The following is a 23,303-nucleotide window of genomic DNA, read 5'->3' as shown; positions in this document are numbered from 1 at the left end:
GAGGACTCCAAAGAACTTTTGTGTATGTGGTTGATAATTCTCCACATTTGCCATGTAAGAAATTAAAATTTATATAGTTTTAAAATATTTAACTCATGCATTTAAAAGTAATAATAATAAACTCCCTATATGTTAATATCAACGAAAATAACTATTTTGCCACAAACAAAAATTTAGTAGAAGAGTGGCATTGTTGTGCAATTTTGCAAATCTCTTTAATGTCTGCTTTAACAGAAAGAAAAAAAAATTTTTTTTTTTTTTTTTAACAGAAAACAAGTAGATTCTGATATCTGCTTCTGTATTCAATTTGGTGCACTATCAGCAATATCATGTAACCTTTGGAAAACTCCACTGTACATTCACAAGAGAATAAAATTCTTTTATGTTATCATGAAAATAGTTTTGACCTTGAAGGTTCTCCTGAAAGGTCTCGGGACCACATTTTGAGAACTGCTGACTTAGTAAGTCAGAGGGGCTGAGCACTTCGCCTCTCCCCTATAAAAAGTCAGTTGGCAAACAGTTTTGAAGTTTTTCAACTACTGTTATTTGTTTTACACTTAGGTTATCTTTTCTACTTGATTAAGACCATTATTAGTCATTTTAAGAAAGGATATGTTCAAAATTTATGTTTGACTTTTCAATTCAGTGTTCAGCTACCATGTAGTGGGTGTTTGCTATATGCCAGCCTTTGGGGGGAGACTTCAGAACAGGTCAGGGTTGGACTGTTTATAATGGGAACTCTAGGTGACAGAGGGCTCTTGCCGAGAGTTAAGCTGAGTAAAAATCTGTAGTGGAGGCACCTGTGTGCACTTGACCTAGCTGTTTCCTCAGCCTTGAGTGTTTGTTACCTCCCACGCAGCCCTCCTCTCTAGCTAACTCCTCCTGGGTTCTCAGTGGTGAACTCATGCCCTCTGGGGATCTTTCTCTGTTTAACTCAGCTCCACCACAGCACTTCTCACACTGTGTGATATTGTTAATTGTCCCACCCTACACTGTGCATCCTTGAAGACAGAGTCAGAATGCCATTCAGCTGTATATTTCCAGTACCTGCCTAGAACATAATGGGCACTTAGGAATATGTAATGAAAATGTAACTGTGTGTGTGTGCGTGCGTGTGTATGTGTGAGAGAGAAGACAAAGTTCTGTTTAGCTCTGAGGATGCCACACTGAGTGGTCAGAGGCAAGATTTGGAAGTTGGAATTTCAGAGCCAGCTTTTTAATACAGAAGGTGGAATAAGAGCATTGGTTGCATGTTGATTGTTATCATGTGCTATTTTTTTTCCCCTCTTGTATTTAGGAAGGAAGGAGGAAGGAGAAGTAAGTAAACACTTTGGCCCAGTTTGCTATCTTGAACTGAAAATCTCACAAATCTGTTTTATATGCAGCTTAACTTACCTTCAGGGCAAAGCCATGGCTTATCAATAATGGTGGATGTGGCATAAGTACTTTTTTCCCCTAGAGCAGTCATACTTATTAAACTTTTCTTCCCTGTTTCAGATATTAAAAAATATTACTTGGTATTCAGAACGAGTTTTAACTGAGATTTCATTGGGGAGTCTCCTGATACTGGTCGTAATAAGAACCATTCAATACAATATGACAAGGACAAGAGTAAGTATTTCTTAGCTATTTTTCTATCTTTATGTATATAGTACAATGGAGACTATAGTTTAAAGCAATCCTAAGTTTAGAGTGCTAAAATCCTGATAAAATATGGTGTAAAAAAATACAGATCAACATGTAGTCATTATAATATATGATCCCAAGGTAATGTATGTAATGTCTGTTACTTAATATTTTCTTTTACATTTTTTTATTGTGGTAAATACATAGGTAACAAAATATTTGCCATTTCAATAATCTTCACATGTACAGTTCATTGTGCTTCTTGATATTTAATAGATTGGATGATTAGAGGCATTTTGCATGAAATAGAAAACCTTATATAAAATACCTTATATAAAAGGTATTATGCTTTATACAATTGCTGGACAGATAAAACTAATTTGCCTCTTAAGAGCTACAGCAACAAATTGTAGGAAGATATGAGCAGAAGAAAATACGGGTTCAGATGGAGAAGAAAAGTAGAAGAAAGAGAATAAAGAGTAAAGAGAAAATTCCTACTGGATTTCTTTTCAGAACCTGGGACCAAGTTTCAGTTCTGTTCAGTAGAACTTCATTGTCAAAGAGAAGCAATGTACAGAATTCATAGTTAGAGAAATAGTCAAATTTACTGAACCATTTTCAGTTATTTCCCTTTGTGGGGCTGATGTAGATACATGTCTATATCTTTTATCTGAAACCCGAGGAGCCAGATACATTTTAGAGCAGGGAGTTTTGTTTTGTTTTCCTATTTTAGAAAGTTAATTATGGTGCATATACATAATATTTCTAACAATTAGAGTCTAGGGCGCCACTCTGTAATGTAATTAAACATTAATATTTCTGTGGCAAAGGATTTAAATATTCACAATAGTGGGAGTAAACGAAGACCATAAATAGCATCATAATCCTTTAGGTCAGACATTGCTTCCAAGTGAGTTGTGGAAAACTTTCTATTTTTAGTGCTTTTTGAACTTTGGCATTAGGGATGGGGATCATGGACCTGAATTTTCTAAAATCAGTGATAATCGAGTTTGCCCTTGCTTCTAATTCACCTCACTTAAGATGTAGAGAAGACTTGATATGTGTTTTAAACTTGCTGTTTCCTGACAGGACAAGTACCTTCACACAAATTGTTTGGCAGCTTTAGCAAACATGTCGGCACAGTTTCGTTCCCTCCATCAATATGCCGCCCAGAGAATCATCAGGTAAATATGAACTTTGAAAGAAAACAGTGATTTTTGTCCTGGCATACTTACTGCGAAGGATATTATGGGGGTCTCCTTTTCATTGTTACCTTCAAGGAATATCAAATTTTCCTGTTTAATTTTTATTACCTTCTTAGTTTTCTACCCTAACTTTTCAATTAAAATTAATGGCATTTACTTTCAGTCTTTTTATATAATCTAGTTTAAAATTTTGTGTGTCAGCTTTTTATGGAGAAGTATTTGTATTTCTTAGTTGCTGTAGTTAACCAACATATTTGCTGAGCATTTTCTAGAACATCACACAGAACTTTTAAGAAGTTGTCTGTGTTTGCCAGCAATTGGCATACACACCAACATTTGTTATTTTCCGTTTTTTATCTTAGCCATCCTCACGGGAGTGAAGTAGTTTCTCTTTGTAGTCTTGATTTGCATCTTTCTGATGGCAGTTTCTAACTGGAGCCCTGGTGGCACAGTGGTTAAGAGCTACGGCGTGCTATGCTGCTAACCAAAAGGTTGGCGGTTTGAATCTATCAGCCGCTCCTTAGAAACCCTGTGGTACAGTTCTGCTCTGTCCTGTAGGGTCACTATGAGTCAGAGTTGACCTGATGGCAGCGGGAATGTCAGTTCCACCAGCTGCTCCTTGGAACCTTGTGGGGCAGTTCTGCTCTGTCCTAGGTAGGGTTGCTGTGAGTCAGAATATCTGTTCTAGTCCTTTGTTCGTTTTGGATTTGGTTATTTTTTTCTTGTGTAGAAGTTTTATATGTATTTCGCATATTAGACCCTTATGAGGTATATGGTTCTTGAAAATTTTCTTCTACTCTGTAGGTTGTCTTTTTACTTTTTTTTTTTTTTTTGTTAAATCCTTTGATGAACAAAAGTCTTTAATTTTTATGAGGTCCCATTTATCTATTTTGTCTTTTGCGTCTCATGCTTTTGTTGTAACTGATAATTCGTTATTAAAAACTAGGCCCTGCAGCTATGCCCCTGTATTTTCTTCTAAGAATTTTATGGTTGTAGTTTTCACATTTAGGTTCTTCATCCATTTTGAGTTGATTTTTTATCGTGGTGTGAGGCATGAATCCTGATTCATTCTTCTAGATGTTCAAATCCAATTCTCCCAGCACCATTTATTGAAGACACTGTCCCTCTCCTATTAAACAGGCTTAGTACCCCTGTCGAAAATCAATTGAACATAGATACATGGCTTTATTCCTGGACTCTTAATTCTACTTCGATGGTCTATGTGTCTGTTATACCAATTACTTGGCTGTGTTGATGACTGTAGCTATATAGTATGTTTTGAAATTAGGAATGTGAGTCCTTCTACTTTGTTCCTCTTTCTCAAAATTCTTTTGGCTATTTGGGGCTTCTTCCCATTCCATATAAAATTAAGGATTGGTTTTTCCATTTCTGTAAAGAAGGCTGTTCGAATTTTGATCATAATTGCATCAAGTCTACAAATTGCTTTGGGTAGTATTGACATCTTAACAACAGTAAGTCTTCCAGTCCATGAACATAGAGTGTCTTTCCATTTATTTATGTCTTTTTTAATCTTCTTCAGGAGTGTTTTATAAATTTCAATGTATAAGTCTTTCATATATTAAAAAAAGCTTTTACAACTCAACCAAAAAAAAATCAAATACCCCAATTAAAAACTGATAAAGGACTTGAGTAGACATTTCTCCAAGGAAAGTATATAAATGGACAAACAAGTACATGAAAAGATGTTCAAATTCATTAGTTCTTAGGGAAACTCAAACCAAAACCACAAGGAGGTACCACTTTGGACCTTCTAGGATGGCAATTGAAAACAAACAGAAAATAACAAGTGTTGGTAAGGATGTGTGGAATCATACATTGCTAGTGGAAATGTAAAATGATTCAGCTGCTGTGGAGCAGTTTCTCCATTCCTCATCAAGTTAAACATTTAATTACCATCCCACTGTCGCCGAGTTTATTCTGACTCATAGTGACCCTATAGGATGGAGTAGAACTGCCTCATAGGGTTTCCAAGGCTTGTAAATCTTTGCAGAACAGACTGCCACGTCTTTCTCCCACAGAGAGTCTGGTGGGCTCGAACCATCCATCTTCTGGTTAGCAGCCAAGCACTTTAACCACTGCACCACCAGGGCTCCTATAATTACCATCCATATAACCCAATAATTCCACTCCTAGGTATATATCTAAAGAATTGCAAACAAGTACTCAAGCAAGTACACATACACACGTTAATAGGGATATTATTCACAATAGCTAGAAGATGGAAACAGTCCATATGTCCATCAAGGTATGAATGGATAAGCAAATTTTGGTATATACATAAAATGGAGTATTATTCAGCCATAAAAATGAATGAAGTACTGATTCATGCTACATTGTGGATAAAACTTGAAAATATTTTGCTAAGTGAAGGAAGCCAGACACAATATAGTGTAGATTGTATCATTCCATTCATATGAAACATCCAGAATAGGTTAATCCACAGAGATAGAACGCAGATTTGGTGGTTTCCTGGTTTGGGGAGAGGGAAAGGGGGAACAACTGCTTAATGGGTCTAGGGTTTCCTTTTGGGATGATGAAAATGTTTTGGAACTAGACGGGGGTAGTAGTTACACAACATTGTGGATGTATTTTAAAAGCCACTGAATTGTTCATTTTAAAATGGTTAATTTTTTTGTTATGTGAATTTTACCTCAATTACAAACAAATTAGTAAGAAAGATTCCTACACTCACGGAGCTTAGAATTCAGCAGCATGGATAAAACAAGGACCAACACATCTCATATGTAGCAGAATGTGATAAATGTTTTTTTAAAAAAAGTTCTTCTGGTAGGGTGAGTGATTGGTTCAGAGAATGGTGAGGTCGCATCTCATTGAGAGATTAGGCAAGATGATTCAAGAGGGACAGCGTTAGAGACCAGTCCGATGGAACGAAAAGCGTCATCGACAACTAAACAAAACGAGGGGATTGCAGTGAGAAAGGGTGGCTTATATTTATAAAATAACCAGCATCATTTAAATGGCCCATAGTGAACATGTATAGGCATTATAGAAGCCTGAATGAACCAACCTTTCAGGCCTTATTGTGGAGAGGCTTAACTGTTAGATTCAACGTTTAGGATAATGGAAGGAACAGAGAGAAAAAAAGGTTTGATCTTCAACAACAAAAAAAGCAAATGTAAGTGAATGAGTCGTAAATGGACTTTAAAGAAAATATTGGTAAGGTACAGTTCTGGAATTATCCATTTAAGTGGATGATATTAGTATGCTCCATTTGTCAGGCTGAGGGAGGTGTATTTCTAAGAAATCCCCAAGTGCTGCCAACACTGCTGGTCTAAGGACTGCATTTGAGTAGCCTGTGTGGGTCAGCAGTGTCCCCATCAGCCAGGAGGGAGCTTGTTAGGAATACAAAGTGTCGGCCCAGCTTCAGACCTACCGGATCAGAATCTTCGTTTTAACAAGATCCCCAAATGACTTGTACACACATTAAAATTTGGAACGTGCCTTGAGTTTGGACCTATAAATCAAGATTTATTCCCTGGGAAAACACTTGTTTTGAATTGGAAATGTGGGCCAGCCTTTTCTGTATCTTGAGGGAACTCATTTTCTCCTAAATGTTTGTGTTTAGGGTTTAGAATTGTAAAATATGATAAGGAATGCATAACAAAAACTGTTCAGACACACAGGAGATTTATTATAGCAGAACAGCTCAGGATTCATCAGATGCTCCAGTGACTCCTTAGAGTGAGAAGTAATCAGTTTTCATACATACATTTTCTAAATCCTCTTTTAGGAACACAATTTTGTATCTGTCAGTTGTAAAACCTAGAGCCAGTATTTCATTTGATCTTCAACGAAATGCAAAACAGTTGAGCATGTTTCCATTACTATGAAAGTAGGATTTGAGTAATGCTTCTAAAAAACCTTCTTAGCTGGGCATAAATGTAAGAATGATTTTTTATGGTATCTAAGCTATTGTTTCATAAATTCTTCGTATCCTACAAAAATCATAGATAGATTCGGTTTTGCCCAACCATAAAGTCTTTTGAATAAGATCTAAGCACAGATGTGTGATATCATTATTTGAGATTATGGGGTTATGAATTCAATTTAAAAATGTTTATGAAGAGTAGATTATATGCAAGGGATCGTTGTGGATTATAGACACATCATGACTAACTTGCCCTTAAGACTTTCCCTCATTTTCTCTTGCATCCGTCTCTTGGCATCTTCCTCTGGCTTCTCCTTCACCCTCGGGCCTCACAGATCGTTTTGTCTAGTGTTTCACCCTGGCTTGTTTTTTCTTCTCTTTACACATTTTCCCTGGAAGATCACAGATGTCCTTGTGACTTCAGCCATATCTACTTGTATACGGAAAACCATGCACATCTATATTTACAATCCAGATTTTTTTTTTCCCCTGAGGTAATACAGTATAGTTGTTAGAAGCACATACTCTAGAGCTAGACAGCCAGGGTTTAGGATCTCAGTTTTAAAACTTGCCAACTATGAAACCTTTGCAATGTAACTACTTCTTATAAACTTACATGATTCATTTTTAAAAATTAGCTTGTTTTTGCCCAGTGCCTAGGCAATAAGGAAGTCCTAGTTCAGTTTCTCCTCTGCTGATGTCTGTTTGATTTTGGTGTAGCAGTAACCAAGCAAGAAAGGAAGAATGTTTTGCTTTAAAAATTTGGCTTCCTGCACTTCCTGCAGCCAGTGGTACATTGAAGGCAGCTGAATATTTCAGAGAAGTCTGGAATGGTTTGCTTTTTAGTTTAGCCCTTCCTTAAGAAGTTACATTGAGAGCAGTTGATCAGCTCGGAGTTGAAAATTTGTTAAGTATCCAACTGAAAAATTCTAACTATTCAGATATTGCTAGTATTATACACCAGAGTGGCTTGGCAGACTTGTTGGGACACCTGAAAGCTTCATAACAGGTTTAATTTCAGTTTTGACTGCTGGCACAGTCAGTATGTCAGGTTTTAAAAAAGTGTGTCATACATTTATATGAATTTTTATTTCTTATAAGTAAAGACTTTTGTGGGCAAAATTGCCTTTTAAGAAACAAGCCGTATCAGAAATTAAACGTTAAAATAACTTGCATGGAGCTTTCTAGAATGTCATAACAACATTGTAGAGATAACGGGGGTGGGGAGCAGCGTCACAGGGACTTATACTTTGTTCTCTTAGCTATGAATTATTAAACTGTCATTCTTGTCAACTACTCTGAGATTTGACCCTACTTTCAAGCTTATAAGTTAGCCTGCTAGAGTTTTGTGGACGTTGGTAGGAGACGCAAGACTCTTGGGTTAGAGACATAGGATAGTTTATTAATCACAGCACTAGTAGGAGCCAGAGTATCATCACTTGTACATTCCCTGAGCCCACAGGGCAGCCTGCCAAGAGCCAGGAGACACCTGCATATCCAGTGCATTGCATTATAGGAGGGAACCCTGGGCTTACGAAGCCCTGATCTTTTATAATAGGCTTCAAGCAACCTTTGCTCTGGAGAGGGGAGACATTGTCTTTTTGTGTTTGTTCGTTTTTTTGTCTGTAAATTTATATAGCTATATTCCCGTTCTTTCCCACAGCAGAAAAATAATTTTCAGGACACAGACAGGAAAATGGGAATTCGAGTCTTCGACATACACTAATCATGGCCTTATATTGAGATACTATAAACATGAATTCACGGAGTAAAGAACCATTTCTTAACTTTTCTTCTTCTTTCTTTTGTTAATTGCATTTTTAAGACATTATCTTTAATATACTTCACAGCAGACAAACCTACATTCTGCTCCAGAGGGAGGCAGTGTATCTTCTAAGACTGTTCACTTCACAAACATCCATGAAAAGATAATCTAGAGTGAAAGGCTGTTAATGCTCTGCTGTCAAGATGTGCAGAAATGTGAGAGACCCACGGGGGCACTGTCTCCCAGCAATCTTTACCTAGCTATGTGTTTCTATTGCCATTTGGAAAAATGGCATTTGGAAAAAACTGTCACTATGTTATCAAGATAGCTAGTTGATACTGCTCTAGTTTTATATCTCAATTGCTAATGCATTAGATTTATGTATCTTAGAAGTAGTGAAGGCTTAAATGGCCTCATTTGCCTCCTGTTTGTATATGTGTCTTAATGAATCCCCAGCTCATTATTGCAAACCTAAAGCCTTGTGTCTGAGTGGCTTTGACATCACCAGAATATTTTTGTCTTAAACGCAGACCATAAAATTACAGATTTGGAGGGGGCTTCAAGATAATCTTCTGAAATCAAAAGATGCACTGCATTGGGTAAAGCTGCTGCAAAGAACCTCTTTAAAGTGTTGAAGAGCAAAGATGTCACCTTGAAGACTAAGGTGTGCCTGACCCAAGCCATGGTATTTTCAGTCGCATCATATGCATGTGAAAGCTGGACAATGAATACGGAAGACCGAAGAAGAATTGACACCTTTGAAGTGGGGTGTTGGTGAAGAATATTGAATATACCATGGACTGCCAAAAGATGAACAAATCTGTCTTAGAAGACGTACAACCAGAATGCTCCTTTGAAGCAAGGATGGCAAGACTGCATCTTACCTACTTTGGATATGTTGTCAGGAGGGATCAGTCCCTGGAGAAGGACATCGTGCTTGGCAGAGTACAGGGTCAGCGGAAAAGAGGAAGACCCTCAACGAGGTGGACTGACAAAGTGGCTGCAACAAAGAGCTCAAGCATAACAACGATTGTTCTGTTGCGGATAGGGTCACTATGAGTCGGAACTGACTCGATGGCACCTAACAACAAAATAACAAGAACAATAAAGATAATCTAAAGCAAATTTGTGTATTTTACCTACGGAAATACTACACCCTGGAGTTATTATGTGACGGTCCAAGTGTACACCATTGCAGAAACAAACATAGAAGTCAAGTCTCCTAGCCCCTGGCCCTAATGTTCTCCCCACTGAACTAGGCTGTCATTTTTCGTTCCTTATGATACGTGATGTGTTAAGCAAAGCTAAGAGCATGTAAGAGAGATGAAGTGACTTAAAAAAAGTGTTTTACTTCTTGATGAATTGCACATGCTGCATGGACTTTCTAAAAAGCACCTTTTCCAAGACAAAAAAACAAGGGCTGTGTTAATGGTAGAAATGGGAGTAGAATAGAAAGCCAAAGAGATTTAAATTGAGTCACGTGTTTAATGTAAAAATATATGTTGAAGCTGATGTACCAGAGACCAGGCCAAACCAGGGGAGAGATAAGAGGCTAGCTGGAAAAAGTCAACTGCTGTCACAAATGAGCCTGTCACAAATATCGTGAGTTTTATGAGCATTTAATATTTGTTGAAATGAAATGCTTAATGTTCCTCAGTTTCCTCATTTACATAATAGGGGCTTCTCCATAGGACTTTTGTGAGAAATGATTAATAATGGATAAAGACTTAGAGTCTGTTAAATAGCCAGAACCCAGTACTTATCAGAGAAAAAAAAAATTATCAGATGATTGAAATACACAAATTACTTTAAAATTTAACTCAACTAAGGATGCAGTGGAGCCCTGGTAGTGCAGTGGTCAAAAGCCCAGCTGGTTACTGAAAGATCGGTGGTTGAAACACACCAGCTGCTCCACGGGATAAAGGTGTGGCAGTCTGCTTCTGTAAAGATTACGGCCTTGGAAACCCACTGGAGCAGTTCTACCTTGTCCTATAGGGTTGCAATGAGTCCAGATTGACTCACTGGCAACGGGTTTGGTGTTTTTTTTTGTTTGTTTGGTTTGAGGATGCAATTGGAGTGGGATGTGAAGGGCAGGGTCATAGCAAATGAAGTGTAGCCGGAGGCAGTCCAACTGGCTTATCTGTCCAGTGAAGGTTCATGAAGAAAATGTGTGTTGTGGTGGAGGGAAAACAGTAATGACTAACAGCATAGTCGGTGACTGACTGGAGAACGTGTGATTTTGTGCATTATTAGTCAGCAGGTAAACTTCTAAGTACGTATCGGTTAGAAGCCTTTCAAAGAAGTGATTTTTTTTTTTTCCTTCTTAATTTGGAAAACTCAAACCACAAAGAGAAGAGTATAATGAACCTTCAGATTCCTATCACCTGGCTTAACAAATGTCAACTCATGACCAACTTTATTTTGTGTATATTTCTACCTTTCCCTCCCTACTCTGGGTTATTTTGAAATTATTCCTGACATTATTCAATCCATCAAAATTGCAGTATGTAAAAGGATAACTGGTGGCACAGTGTTTTAAGTACTCAGCTGCTAACCAGAAGGTCAGCAGTTTGAATTTACCAGCTGTTCCTTAGAAACCTTATGGGGCAGTTCTACTCTGTGAGTTGGAATTGACCCAGTGGCAACTGATTTGTTTTTTGGTTTATTTGTGATTTGGTGCTTCCACACATGGTAAAGAGGAACATAGAATTGGTGTTACCACCGTCATTCAAAATACAAACATTAGCCATAGTTTTGGTTCTTAGTCATTTGGACTCAAATTTAGTTAAACTTTATCCAAGGATTACTCTGTGCCAAGCAGGGTGCTAGGTATTGTTATATATAGGCTGTCTTATTTAATTGTGACTGTAGCCCTGTATGAGGTATATATTATTATTATTTCTACTTTATAGATGAGGAAACTGAGGCTCAAGGAGACTAAGACATTTATTCAGGATCAAATAGCTCATAGTGTGGTGGAGCTGAAATTGGAATCAGTTCCAGCCCTAGCCCTAGAAGTGTTCATTTTTCTCTTTTATAGCACACCTGACATTGGTGAATTCTGAAAAGGTTAAACAGATGTCTACTGCCCTATATTCACGTGCTGAGTTATGATTGAGTGTAATGTCCACTGTGCGGACTTTCTATACAGTCTTTTTTCCTGAATTACTTCAATGCAGTGATTCTCAAAGTGTGGTCCACAGACCACAGGAGGTCAGCATGGACTAAACTATTTTTATAATATGACATCATTTGCCTTTTTCACTGTGCTGGCATTTGCACCAGTTATGCAAAAGCAGTTGTATAAAACTGCTGGTACCTTAGTTTAAATCAAGGCAGCGGCATCAAACTATACCCATTATATTCTTCACATCCACACACTTGCAATTTAAAAAAAAAGTCATTTTTACTTCAGAATGCTCTTGATGAAGCAGTAAAAATGATTAAATATATTAAATCTTACTCTTGATTACATGTCTGTGATAAAACGGGAACTTCACATAAAGCACTTCTGCTGTGTACTCAGCTACAGTGGTTGTTACATCAGGCCACAGAATCATGCCTGATTAAAAAGATTCATTAAAACTACAAAAGAGACCAATGAATCTTAATGTGACAGACTACAAAAAGTTTTTTGTTAGGGTTTCTGATTCCAAATTGTAACTAATCTTTAACAGACTGCCATTTGTTGAGCTTTGTTGTAGTAGCAAAGAAGAATACCTACAATTTTCTGAAAAGACCATAAAATGCTCCTCCCTTTTCTAACTATGTATCTTTATGAGACTGGGTTTTCTTCACATACATCAACCAAAACACCATATAGCACCAGATTGACTTAAGAAGCAGGTATGAGAATCTACCTGTTTTCTGCTAAGTCAGACAGTAAAAGCCCATTGCCATCTAGTCGGTTCTGACTCATGGTGACCCTGTAAAACAGAGTAGAACTGCCCCATAGGGTTTCCAAGGAGTGGCTGGTAGATTCGAACTGCTGACCTTTTGGTTATCAGCCAAGCTTTTAACCACTGTGCCACCAGGACTCCAGACAGTAAAGAGATTTGCAAAAAGAAAAAATAATGTCACTTTCATTAGTTTTTTCTGAAAACGTAGTTGCTTTTCATTAAGTGTTATTTATGTTAACTGGTAATGTATTTTTATATTTCAGTGAGTTCATAAATAGTTCAGATTTTACTCAGACTTAATTTCTAATATAGTTAATATCCATAGGTATAACCCACATGTAATAAAGCTCTTTGGGGTTCTTAATAATTTTGTAAAAGTCTAAAGGGGCCCTGATATTAAAAAAAAAATTTTGAGATCCAGTGCTCTAATGTCTATTCAGAGGATGAGAGAGTGATATTGAATGTGAGTCACGATGTATACTTTTAAATATCTACTGTTTCTGAATTAATTATACCCTTACTTCCTTCCATCAATATAATCAATAGCTAGCTAGCGATGTTTATATTATTCATGTTTCCATTTAATAAATATTTATTGAGAACATAGTCATTGGTGTTTGGAAGAGAAAGGGGATATACAGAAGATATAAATCGTGTTTATTCCCTGTACGAGCTCATGGTCTATATCTTAAAAGGCCATAAGATGGGGTCGTCACTGTACTAAATTGTCTTATGTTTATTACTCGTCTTTCCTGGGTATGCTATAAAGTAACAAGGTTTGTTCGGGGTATCTATTGGTGTGTAACAAAATTTAGTGGTCTAAAACAACAATTTATAATTATCTCTCACATTGCTGTAGGTTGACTTCTTAGCTGACTGATACTTACTTGAGGTCTATTATATTAAGCTTGCAGTCAAACAGTGACTGGGTTGGATATCCAATATGACAGGTCTCATGGCTGGGAATTGATAGTAGCTATCTTTTTTTTTTTTTTTTTAATCAGCTAGGAGGTCTGTTGAGGTGTTGATTGGAGCACCTCAGTTCTCTTCCACGTGACCTCTCCATGAAGCTTGAACTCCTCACAGCAATGCAGCCAGGTTGTAAGAGGGAGCATCCCAAGAATGGCAGAAGCTGAGAAGTTTCTTTTGACCTAGCCCAGCTATCTCAGAACATCACCACATTTTATTGGTCAAAAGCAGGTCACAGGGCCAGCCCAGACTCAAGCAGAAAAAAAAAGGGACCACAAAAGGGCACAAATGCTGGGAGGCATGGTTCATTTGTGGCCATCTTTGGATAATAACCGCCTCACTACTGTTTGTCAGAAGACTATTGATTTAAGTGTCATAAATTATTACCCAGTGTAGTCTGCTTCCATAAAAGAGTGCTTGGCTGCTAACTGAAAGGTTGATGTTTCGAACCCACCAGCTGCTCCACAGGAGAAAGATGTGGCAGTCTGTTTCCATAAAGATTACAGCCTTAGAAACCTTAATGGGGCAGTTCTACTCTGTCCTATAGGGTCACTGTGAGTCAGAATTGCCTCTGTGGCAGTGGGATTGTTTTTCGTTTGTTTGTTTATTTGAAGGTCTGGCTGAAGGAAATCTGGTAAGGGGATGCTTTAGCTGAAGGTCCCCTTGGTGGTGCTGTTGCGCTATCACTTACAAAGAAAACATCTTTTTGGTCCCAGTTTTTCCAGCAAACATTTTATTGTATACCTGAGGCACACTGGGCCCTGTGGTGGCCCTGTGGTAGCTTTAGGGGAATTAATAAGACACAGTTATTGTCCTCATAGTTAACTCCTGAGCATTCATTTTCCTGACGTTTTCTCAAAAGTGCACATGTAATAACTTATTGAATTCAAGGTAGACCTGTACTTGCCTGTAAACACCCTGGAGGCAGTAACCAGTTTGTGTAAAGCTGATGTAACTCATAAAGTTCAAAATTTTAAGAACATAAAAGGGTATACAAATAACCCTTAAATATATTTTCAAATGCTCAGTTTCACTGTGTGTACGAAAAAGGCAATTTAAAACTTCATTGAGATGCCATTTTTCAGTTATCAGATTGGAAAATTTGTAAGGTTATGTGGAAACAGACACTCTCAAACTTTGCTAGTGGGAGTGCGAATTGGTACAACGCCTACGCAGAACAATTTGGCAATCTCTCTCAAAATTCAGTGGCTGCAACAATGGGCTCAAACAGCAAGAATTGTGCGGATGGCACAGGACAGGGCAGTGTTTCGTTTTGTTGTACATAGAGTTGCTGTGAGTTGGAACCGACTTGAGGGGACCTAACAACACAACATCAAAATTACAAATACATTATGCTTTGACCCAACAACCTTAATTGCACTTGTACAAAACGACAGTGTGCAAGTTTATTTTTTGTGTGTTTTTTTGTAATAGCAAAATGTGAGAAACAACCCAAATATCCATGAAGAGACCTGTTTAAATAAATATGAGAAATATAGTATACTGACACAGTGAATACTGTGCAACTACAAAAAAGAGTAACCCCTGTGGGTTCCAATGGGAAACTCTCCAAGATCTATATGATGTGAAAAAAAAAAACAAGGCATGGAACTATATGTGTAGTATGCTGGTAGTGTAAGTAAGGGGGGAGGGACTATATATTTGCATTTGTTTTTGTTTATAGAGACTCTGGAATGATGTACAAGAAACTGATAAAAATAGTTATGAGGTGGGGAGGAGAGCAAGACTTCACCAGATATGTTTGTCTTGTCTTCTTCTCTTCCCTTCTTTCCCTGTCTCTCCCCTTACCATGTAAGCACCAAAGGGGCAGTGATCCTTGCTTTGTTCACTAAATGTATCCCAAGTACTTACAACTGTGCCTGGCACATAAATAATATTTGTAGAATAAACAGTTATTCTAAAATAACTCAAATAAAAAACAAAAGCAATACAGGATCATCACAGAAGATAAAGACAAGCTTGAAGATAGCTATAATGCCTACTTCCACGCAATTCCTAAACTAATCATTGTAGATTATTTTTCTCTTCATATATATGTAATGTATTTTTTTAAATGGGCTTTACCATATATAGAGTTTGTAAGTATTTTCCATTATATAAAAAAAAATTTTTTTGGTATATATTTATAAGTATTTTCCATTTTATATACATATGCATATATATATACACACACACACACACACCATGTTTTTAAACCGATAACGTGTGTACCTTCTACATTTGTTTGCCAACCAAGCACTCCCCCTGCGAGGCATTTTCATAAGGGAGCTATGCCAATTTTTTTTCACGTCAACATGTAAAAGAAAATGGCATAGCAGTGCTTACGACAATACCTTGGGGAAGGGGCACGGTTGGCAAACAAACGTAGGAGGCTCGCTTATTTGTGTAACTTTATATATAGGTATATATATATTTGTGTATATATAGTCTATGTTGAGAGATATATTTCTGTAACATAATAGCTCGAAAATATCATCAAATTTATCCAGATAAAATTAGTAATGCCATTTATTTGGACCTTTAAGTTGTTCGCGTACATGCTCTTACAGCTCTGGAAAGAAAATTCTTGAGCATGCATGAGAAGCGGTATAAGATAGTGCTTAGTAGTGCAGATGCTGGAGTGAGACCCACCTCTACCTCTTGCTACCTGTGTGAACCTAACCCTTCTGCATGTACATTTCCTCACCTGTAAAATGTGGCTAATGACAGTTTCTACTTTATAGAGTTATTGTGAGGATCATCTATAAAAATACGAAAACCATTTAGAACTGTTTAGTGCATTTAACCCCCACGTGTCTCAGTTTGTCATAATGTGGCGGCTTGCACGTTGCTGTGATGCTGGAAACTATCCCACCGGTATTCAGATACCAGCAGGGTCACCCATGGAGGACAGGTTTCAGCTGAGCTTCCAGGCTAAAACAGACTAGAAAGAAGGACCGGCAGCCTACTTCTGCAAAGCATTAGCCGGTGAAAACCTTATGAATAAGCAGCAGAACGTTGTCTGATACAGTGCTGGAAGATGAGCCCCCCCAGGTTGGAAGGCACTCAAAAGATGACTGGGGAAGAGCTGCCTCCTCAAAGTAGAGCCGATCTTCATGATGTGGATGGAGTAAAGCTTTTGGGACCTTCATTTGCTGATGTGGCACGACTCAAAATGAGAAGAAACAGCTGCAAGCATCCATTAATAATCGGAACCTGGAATGTACGAAGTATGAATCTAGGAAAATTGGAAATCGTCAAAAATGAAATGGAACGTATAAGCATTGATATCCTAGGCATTAGTGAGCTGAAATGGACTGGTATTGGCCATTTTGAATCGGACAATCATATAGTCTACTATGCTGGGAATGACAACTTGAAAAGGAATGGTGTTGCATTCATCATCAAAAAGAACGTTTCAAGATCTATCCTGAAGTACAATGCTGTCAGTGATAGGATAATATCCATATGCCTACAAGGAAGACCAGTTAATACGTCTGTTGTTCAAATTTACGCACCAACCACTAAGGCCAAAGATGAAGAAACAGAAGATTTTTATTAGCTGCTGCAGTCTGAAATTGCTTGAACATGCAATCAAGATGCATTGATAATTACTGGCAATTGGAATGCTAAAGTTGGAAGCAAAGAAAGATCAGCAGCTGGAAAATATGGCCTTGGTGATTGAAACAATGCCGGAGAGCAAATGATAGAATTTTGCAAGACCAATGACTTCTTCATTGCAAATACCTTCTTTCACCAACATTAACAGTGACTATACACATGGACCTCACCAGATGGAACACACAGAAATCAAATTGACTACATCTGTGAAAAGAGACAATGGAAAAGCTCAATATCATCAGTCAGAACAAGGCCAGGGCCCGACTCTGAAACAGACCATCAATTGCTCATATGCAAGTTCAAGCTGAAACTGAAGAAGATCAGAGCAAGTCCAGGAGACCCAAAATATGACCTTGAGTACATCTCTCCTGAATTTAGAGACCATCTGAAGAATAGATTTGACGCATTGAACACTAGTGACCGAAGACCAGACGAGTTTTGGAATGACATCAAGGACATCATATATGAAGAAACAAGAGGTCATTGAAAAGACGGGAAAGAAGGAAAAGACGAAGATGGATGTCAGGGGAGACTCTGAAACTTGCTCTCGAACGTCAAACAGCTAAAGCAAAAGGAAGAATTGATGAAGTATAAACTGAACAGAAGATTTCAAAGGGCGTCTTGAGAAGGCAAAGTAAAGTACTATAATGACATATGCAAAGAGCTGGAGGTGGAAAACCGAAAGGGAAGAACAAGCTTGTCGTTTCTCAAGCTGAAAGAACTGAAGAAAAAATTCAAGCCTTGAGCTGCAATAGTGAAGGATTCTATGGCAAAAATATTAAACGGTGCAGGAAGCATTAAAAGAAAATGGAAGGAATACACAGAGTCATTATACCAAAAAGAATTAGTCGATGTTCAACCATTTCAAGAGGTGTCATATGATCAGGAACCGACGGTACTGAAGGAAGAAGTCCAAGCTGCTCTGAAGGCATTGGCGAAAAATATCAATTGAGATGTTTCAACAAACAGATGCAGCGCTGGAGGTGCCCACTCGTCTATGTCAAGAAATATGGAAGACAGCTTCCTGGCCAACTGACTGGAAGAGATCCATATTTATGCCTATTCCCATGAAAGGTGATCCAACCGAATGTGGAAATTATAGAACAACATCATTAATATCACATGCAAGCAAAATTTTGCTGAAGATCTTTAAAAAATGGCTGCATCAGTATATCAACAGGGAACTGCCAGAAATTCAGGCAGGTTTCAGAAGAGGACGTGGAACCAGGGATATCATTGCTGATGTCAGATGGATCCTGGCTGAAAACAGAGAATACCAGAAGAATGTTTAGCTGTGTTTTATTGACTATGCAAAGGCATTTGACTGTGTGGGTCATAACAAATTTTAGATAACATTGCAAAGAACGGGAATTCTAGAACACTTAATTATGCTCATGAGGAACCTTTACATAGATCAAGAGGCAGTTGTCCAGACAGAACAAGGGGATACTTATTGGTTTAAAGTCAGGAAAGGTGTGCGTCAGGCTTGTATTCTTTCACCATATCTATTCAGTCTGTATGCTGAGCAAATAATCCGAGAAGCTGGACTATATGAAGAAGAATGGGGCATCAGGATTGGAGGAAGACTCATTAACAACCTGTGTTATGCACATGACACAACCTTGCTTGCTGAAAGTGAAGAGGACTTGAAGCACTTACTGATGAAGATCAAAGACCACAGCCTTCAGTATGGATTGCATCTCAACATAAAGAAAACAAAAATCCTCACAACTGGACCAATGAGCAACATCATGATAAATGGGGAAAAGATTGAAGTTGTCAAGAAGTGCATTTTACTTGGATCCACAATCAACAGCCATGGAAGCAGCAGTCAAGAAATCAAAAGACCCATTGCGTTGGGTAAATCTGCTGCAAAGGACCTCTTTAAAGTGTTGAAGAGCAAAGATGTCACCTTGAAGACTAAGGTGCGCCTGACCCAAGCCATGGTATTTTCAATCAGATCATATGCATGTGAAAGCTGGACGATGAATAAGGAAGACCGAAGGATTGACGCCTTTGAATTGTGGTGTTGGCGAAGAATATCTAATATACCACGGACTGCCAAAAGAACGAACAAATCTGTCTTAGTAGAAGTACAACCAGAATGCTCCTTAGAAGCAAGGATGGCGAGACTGAGTCTTACCTACTTTGGACATGTTGTCAGGAGGGATCAGTCCCTGGAGAAGGACATCATGCTTGGCAGAATACAGGGTCAGTGGAAAAGAGGAAGATCCTCAATGAGGTGGATTGACACAGTGGCTGCAACACTGAGCTCAAGCATAACAACGGTTGTGAAGATGGCTCAGGACCGGGCAGTGTTTTGTTCTGTTGTACATAGGGTCAGTATGAGTCGGAACTGACTCAGTGGCACCTAACAACAACAACAACAACAACAGTGCATTTAAGTGTTAGCCAACTCCTTCTCCCAAGTGAGCCTCAGAACCCTTCACAAGGATTTATTTGTAGCTTGCCATTTTGGTATTGTTCCCTAGAGGGATCCCTGGGGTGGAAAACAGGAGACTCTTCTGTATGATTCACTTGATGAGATGTAGCATGAGGATATCCTGAATAAGCGACTGCAGGGACTTCCTCTCTTCCCAGGTGCACATCTAGTTCCACTGCCCCCAGATGGTGTGTCCTGGGCATCATTGAAGTAGCAGGGAAATGTGTTCAGAGTCTTTCTGGGGAGAGCAAGTTCTCAGTGAGTGATCCCTGAGTCCTTGGTTTACCTTGTTAAGTTGTGTTGACAAAGTCAAGATCTGTTTGGACTAATCTGAGTCTACTGGTGGGCATGCTGTGGGGCAGAGTTCAGCTCCCACCTAGGAGGCAGGGAGTTCCACAAGCCCAATCCCACAGTTGCCTTTTGGGCAGTCAGTTCAGATTTTCTCATTTACTTTGATGATTACTTTAAAAAGCCTTCATTTTCATTCTTCATTAATTGTTAATTGGCTGCTAGGATTCATCCTTTTCTATTTCCCTTCCTGAGTTTCTCCATTTTTAAAACAATTTCTTCTTTCCACATATTGGTTTTCTTAAAGTGGGGCATACTCGATCAAATTGAAATAGTTCTGAAATTCAAATGACACATTGGGAATGGCTGTTTCTATGTTTTTTCCATCAATGTATTAGTATTTCATGGACCATCCAACTGTTTAGTGAAAGGTGCATTCTTGGATATCGTTTTAAGTCTCAACTAGCCACCCCCAGAGTATGTAGCCAGTCCATCCATTTTGTATTACATGGATCCTTATAATACAAGTGTGAAAGTACTCTCTAAGAATATGAAATTAAGTTTGAATGCATAGAATTTCTACTATGTGTTAGATGTTGTAGAAAATCTTCAAGGAATTGGTATTGAAAGGGGGCAAGATGTGTATATGACCAACTGTAATGGAAGACAGAGTAATAAGTGATACAGCATAGAAGGAACATAGAAGGGAGAGGATAGAATGAAGCCTTCATGAAGTGGTACATGCCATTTAATCAAGATCTTAAGGGATGAATAATATTTCAGCAGAGAAACGGGGACATCACATAACTAGAAAATGCTTAACAGGCGGACAAAGAAGAGGAATTGTGGAACATATATGGATTGAATCGCCTGTTACTATAGAAGAATTACTTGGTTTTGGGTTTTTTGTTGTTGTTGCTTTTTTTTTTTTTTTTCATTTTATATTAATGAATGTTTACTTTTGAAGTTGTCTTGTCTCCCACCTCTATTCCTTTTTCTGCCAGCATAGTAAAATCATACAGAGGCACTGTCAGTTTTAGGATGGTGTGGATGTGGGCCTCTTCAAGACTAGTTAGTGCTTAACAATTTATATTAGACATTGACTAAGATTCTTCTGATCCTTTTCCAGCTCCGGATGTACTAGTACAGTACAAAGCATTTTAACTGCTGTTTACGTCATCACAGTTAGATCTAGACTGCCACTAACTCAAAAGAACCAGGTACAGATAGATTCACCCCACCCTGGTCCATTTTGCGAAGTGGGCATGCTCATGCTATTAGCTACAAAGGGTGTGTAGCTATCTTCATATATTTCGGTTTCTTTCACATGATGTTGTTATTGTTAGGTGCTGTCAAGTTGGTTGCAACTCATAACAACCCTATGCACAACAGAATGAAACACTGCCCGGTCCTGCATTATCTTTACTATCATTATTATGCCTGAGCCCATTGTTGCAGCCATTGTGTCAATCCATATTGTTAAGGGTCTTCCCGTTTTTTGCTGACCTTCTTCCAATTTTTTCTTTTTTTCTACCAAAAATGATGTCTTTCTCCAGGGACTGGTCCATCCTGATAACATGTCCAAAGTGAGACGAAGTCTCGCCAGTCTTGCTTTTAAGGAGCATTCTGGCTGTACTTTTTCCAAGACAGATTTGTTCATTCTTTTGGCAGTCCATGGTATATTCAATATCCTTTGTCAACACCATAATTCAAAGGCATCAATTCTTCCTCAGTCTTCCTTATTCATTGTCCCGCTTTCGTGTACACGTAGTACAGTGTAACTATGACCTACATTTTGGCTTACCCTGGGAAAGAACTAAGGTAGCTGAAGCTATTCAACGGTGGCTGCATACCTTAGGAAGTGCAGTAGAAGAGATCAATGGAAAATTAAGTAAAGTCACTCCCAAATCCAAGATTTTGTTATTCTGATACTGGGTATTCTTTACTTAAGGCAATGATTTTCAGGGTTTGTTTTGTGTTTTCTTTTGTTCTCTAGTTTTCTGGGGTATCGCAACATAAATAGCCAGGGCTCTGAACCCCTTACTCCCCCTTACTCTACTTTTATCTGTTTTACATGTTGGGCTTTCACATCTGATTTCTTCTGAAGAAACAGTTCCATTTTTTGACATGCATGCTTATATAAAATACATACATACATGAATAACTAAGGTGAAAATCTGAAAACACTTCTTTAAATAATGGAGTAAGGAGGTTGATCTTAAGGTCCCGTGAATGCCTCAAAAGGCAATATATTTAAGGCACTGCAACTATCTAAAACATTGGTATTGTACATTAGAAAAATAGCATTTTGTGCTATCATTTGTGAAGTCAGTTTTTAAAAAAGAAATAATGGGTCCATTTGGTTGTTTAAACTATTTGCATTATTTGTAATGTATACACATTTTATACACATTTGTCTTTTTTTTTTTTCTGTATATAGTTCATCAAGTTTTGCTTGGTTCTATGCTCCTTTGTTCTCTGCCTCCTACAGAATTTCATCTGTTAGCAGATAGAATGTGTATTCTTATGGAGAAAATCTGTTTTATTTATTATAAGGCATATGTCTTAGGCTACCAAACCAAGTATACTTAGTGTTTTGAATTAAATATTTAGTGCGTCATTGACTATTTCCTCTCTGGCTTCCATTAAGATCTCTAGAAATACTTCCTCTCTAATAAGCCTTTTGTTTGTTTTTGCCCAGAACACAGACTGATGTTGAATGAGCCATCTCTGTATTTAGGGTGTGGTTAACCTTTTCTTAGTAACTTGTCTAACCTTTAGTACAGGTCATTTTTGGTGAGATGTTAACAAGTTTCTGTCATTGCAGGAAAGACTTGTTTTGTTCCCAGATACCTGATAATACTTCTGTTTTGAAAATGATAATATATTTTTTATTGCTGTTGTGGAATAAGAACTTTTAAAAGAATGCACAGATTATCAAGGTCGTTACAAAGGCAAATGGTCTGTGCTTGGACAGGGTATCTGGAACTGAGCTGGGAATCCATAGCCTAGTTTCCTTCTTCCCTGGAATACGATTGGTGTATTTGACTAGCATAGACTAATGTTTCACCATAGTGATTGTGGATTTTAAGCTTTTAGGAGAGTTTAAAAATTTTTTAAATTATATGCAGGAAACTCGACTTTTGTTTTAGTGTATACTTTTTTTAATTTTGATAAACACATAGTTCTTTATCTACCACCACACGTAAGTTTCCTCACCCAAAAGATTCTCCTCTGCACCTTTCTAGTCAATCCCTATACCCACCTGAGCCCCTTTCTGTTTCTATCGTTTTCCCTTTTCCAGGTTTACAAATGTAATCATGTAGTATGTAGCCTTTTGAGTCTGGCTTTGTTCACTTATGTCTTAGAAGGTATAATACATTTGAGATTCATCCGTGTTGTGTGTATCGTCCCTTCTTATTACTGAGTAGCATTCTGTTGTATGGATACCATAGTTTATCCATTTACCAGTTGAAGGACATTTGGGTTGTTTTCAGTTTGGGGTAATTATGTATGCAGCTACTATAAATATTCGTATATAGAATTTTGTAGGAACATAAGTTCTTATTTCTCTCAA

General features: G+C 37.9%; 1 protein-coding gene across 7 annotated transcripts in view; it reads left to right on the top strand.

Annotated features, from left to right (window-relative positions):
- DYM (dymeclin) overlaps positions 1-23,303 on the top strand; it is a 351,008-nt gene that overhangs the window by 152,413 nt on the left and 175,292 nt on the right. For all 7 annotated transcript variants that reach the window (XM_049900187.1, XM_049900186.1, XM_049900183.1 and 4 more), the window contains exons 12-13: positions 1,498-1,611; positions 2,716-2,810. In XM_049900187.1, the coding sequence (XP_049756144.1) occupies positions 1,498-1,611; positions 2,716-2,810 (209 nt within the window). The remainder of the gene's footprint in view (positions 1-1,497; positions 1,612-2,715; positions 2,811-23,303) is intronic.

The sequence above is a fragment of the Elephas maximus genome, chromosome 11 (genome assembly GCF_024166365.1).
Source record: "Elephas maximus indicus isolate mEleMax1 chromosome 11, mEleMax1 primary haplotype, whole genome shotgun sequence".
Lineage (NCBI taxonomy): Eukaryota > Metazoa > Chordata > Mammalia > Proboscidea > Elephantidae > Elephas > Elephas maximus.
This window is presented reverse-complemented; position numbering and strand designations above follow the sequence as displayed.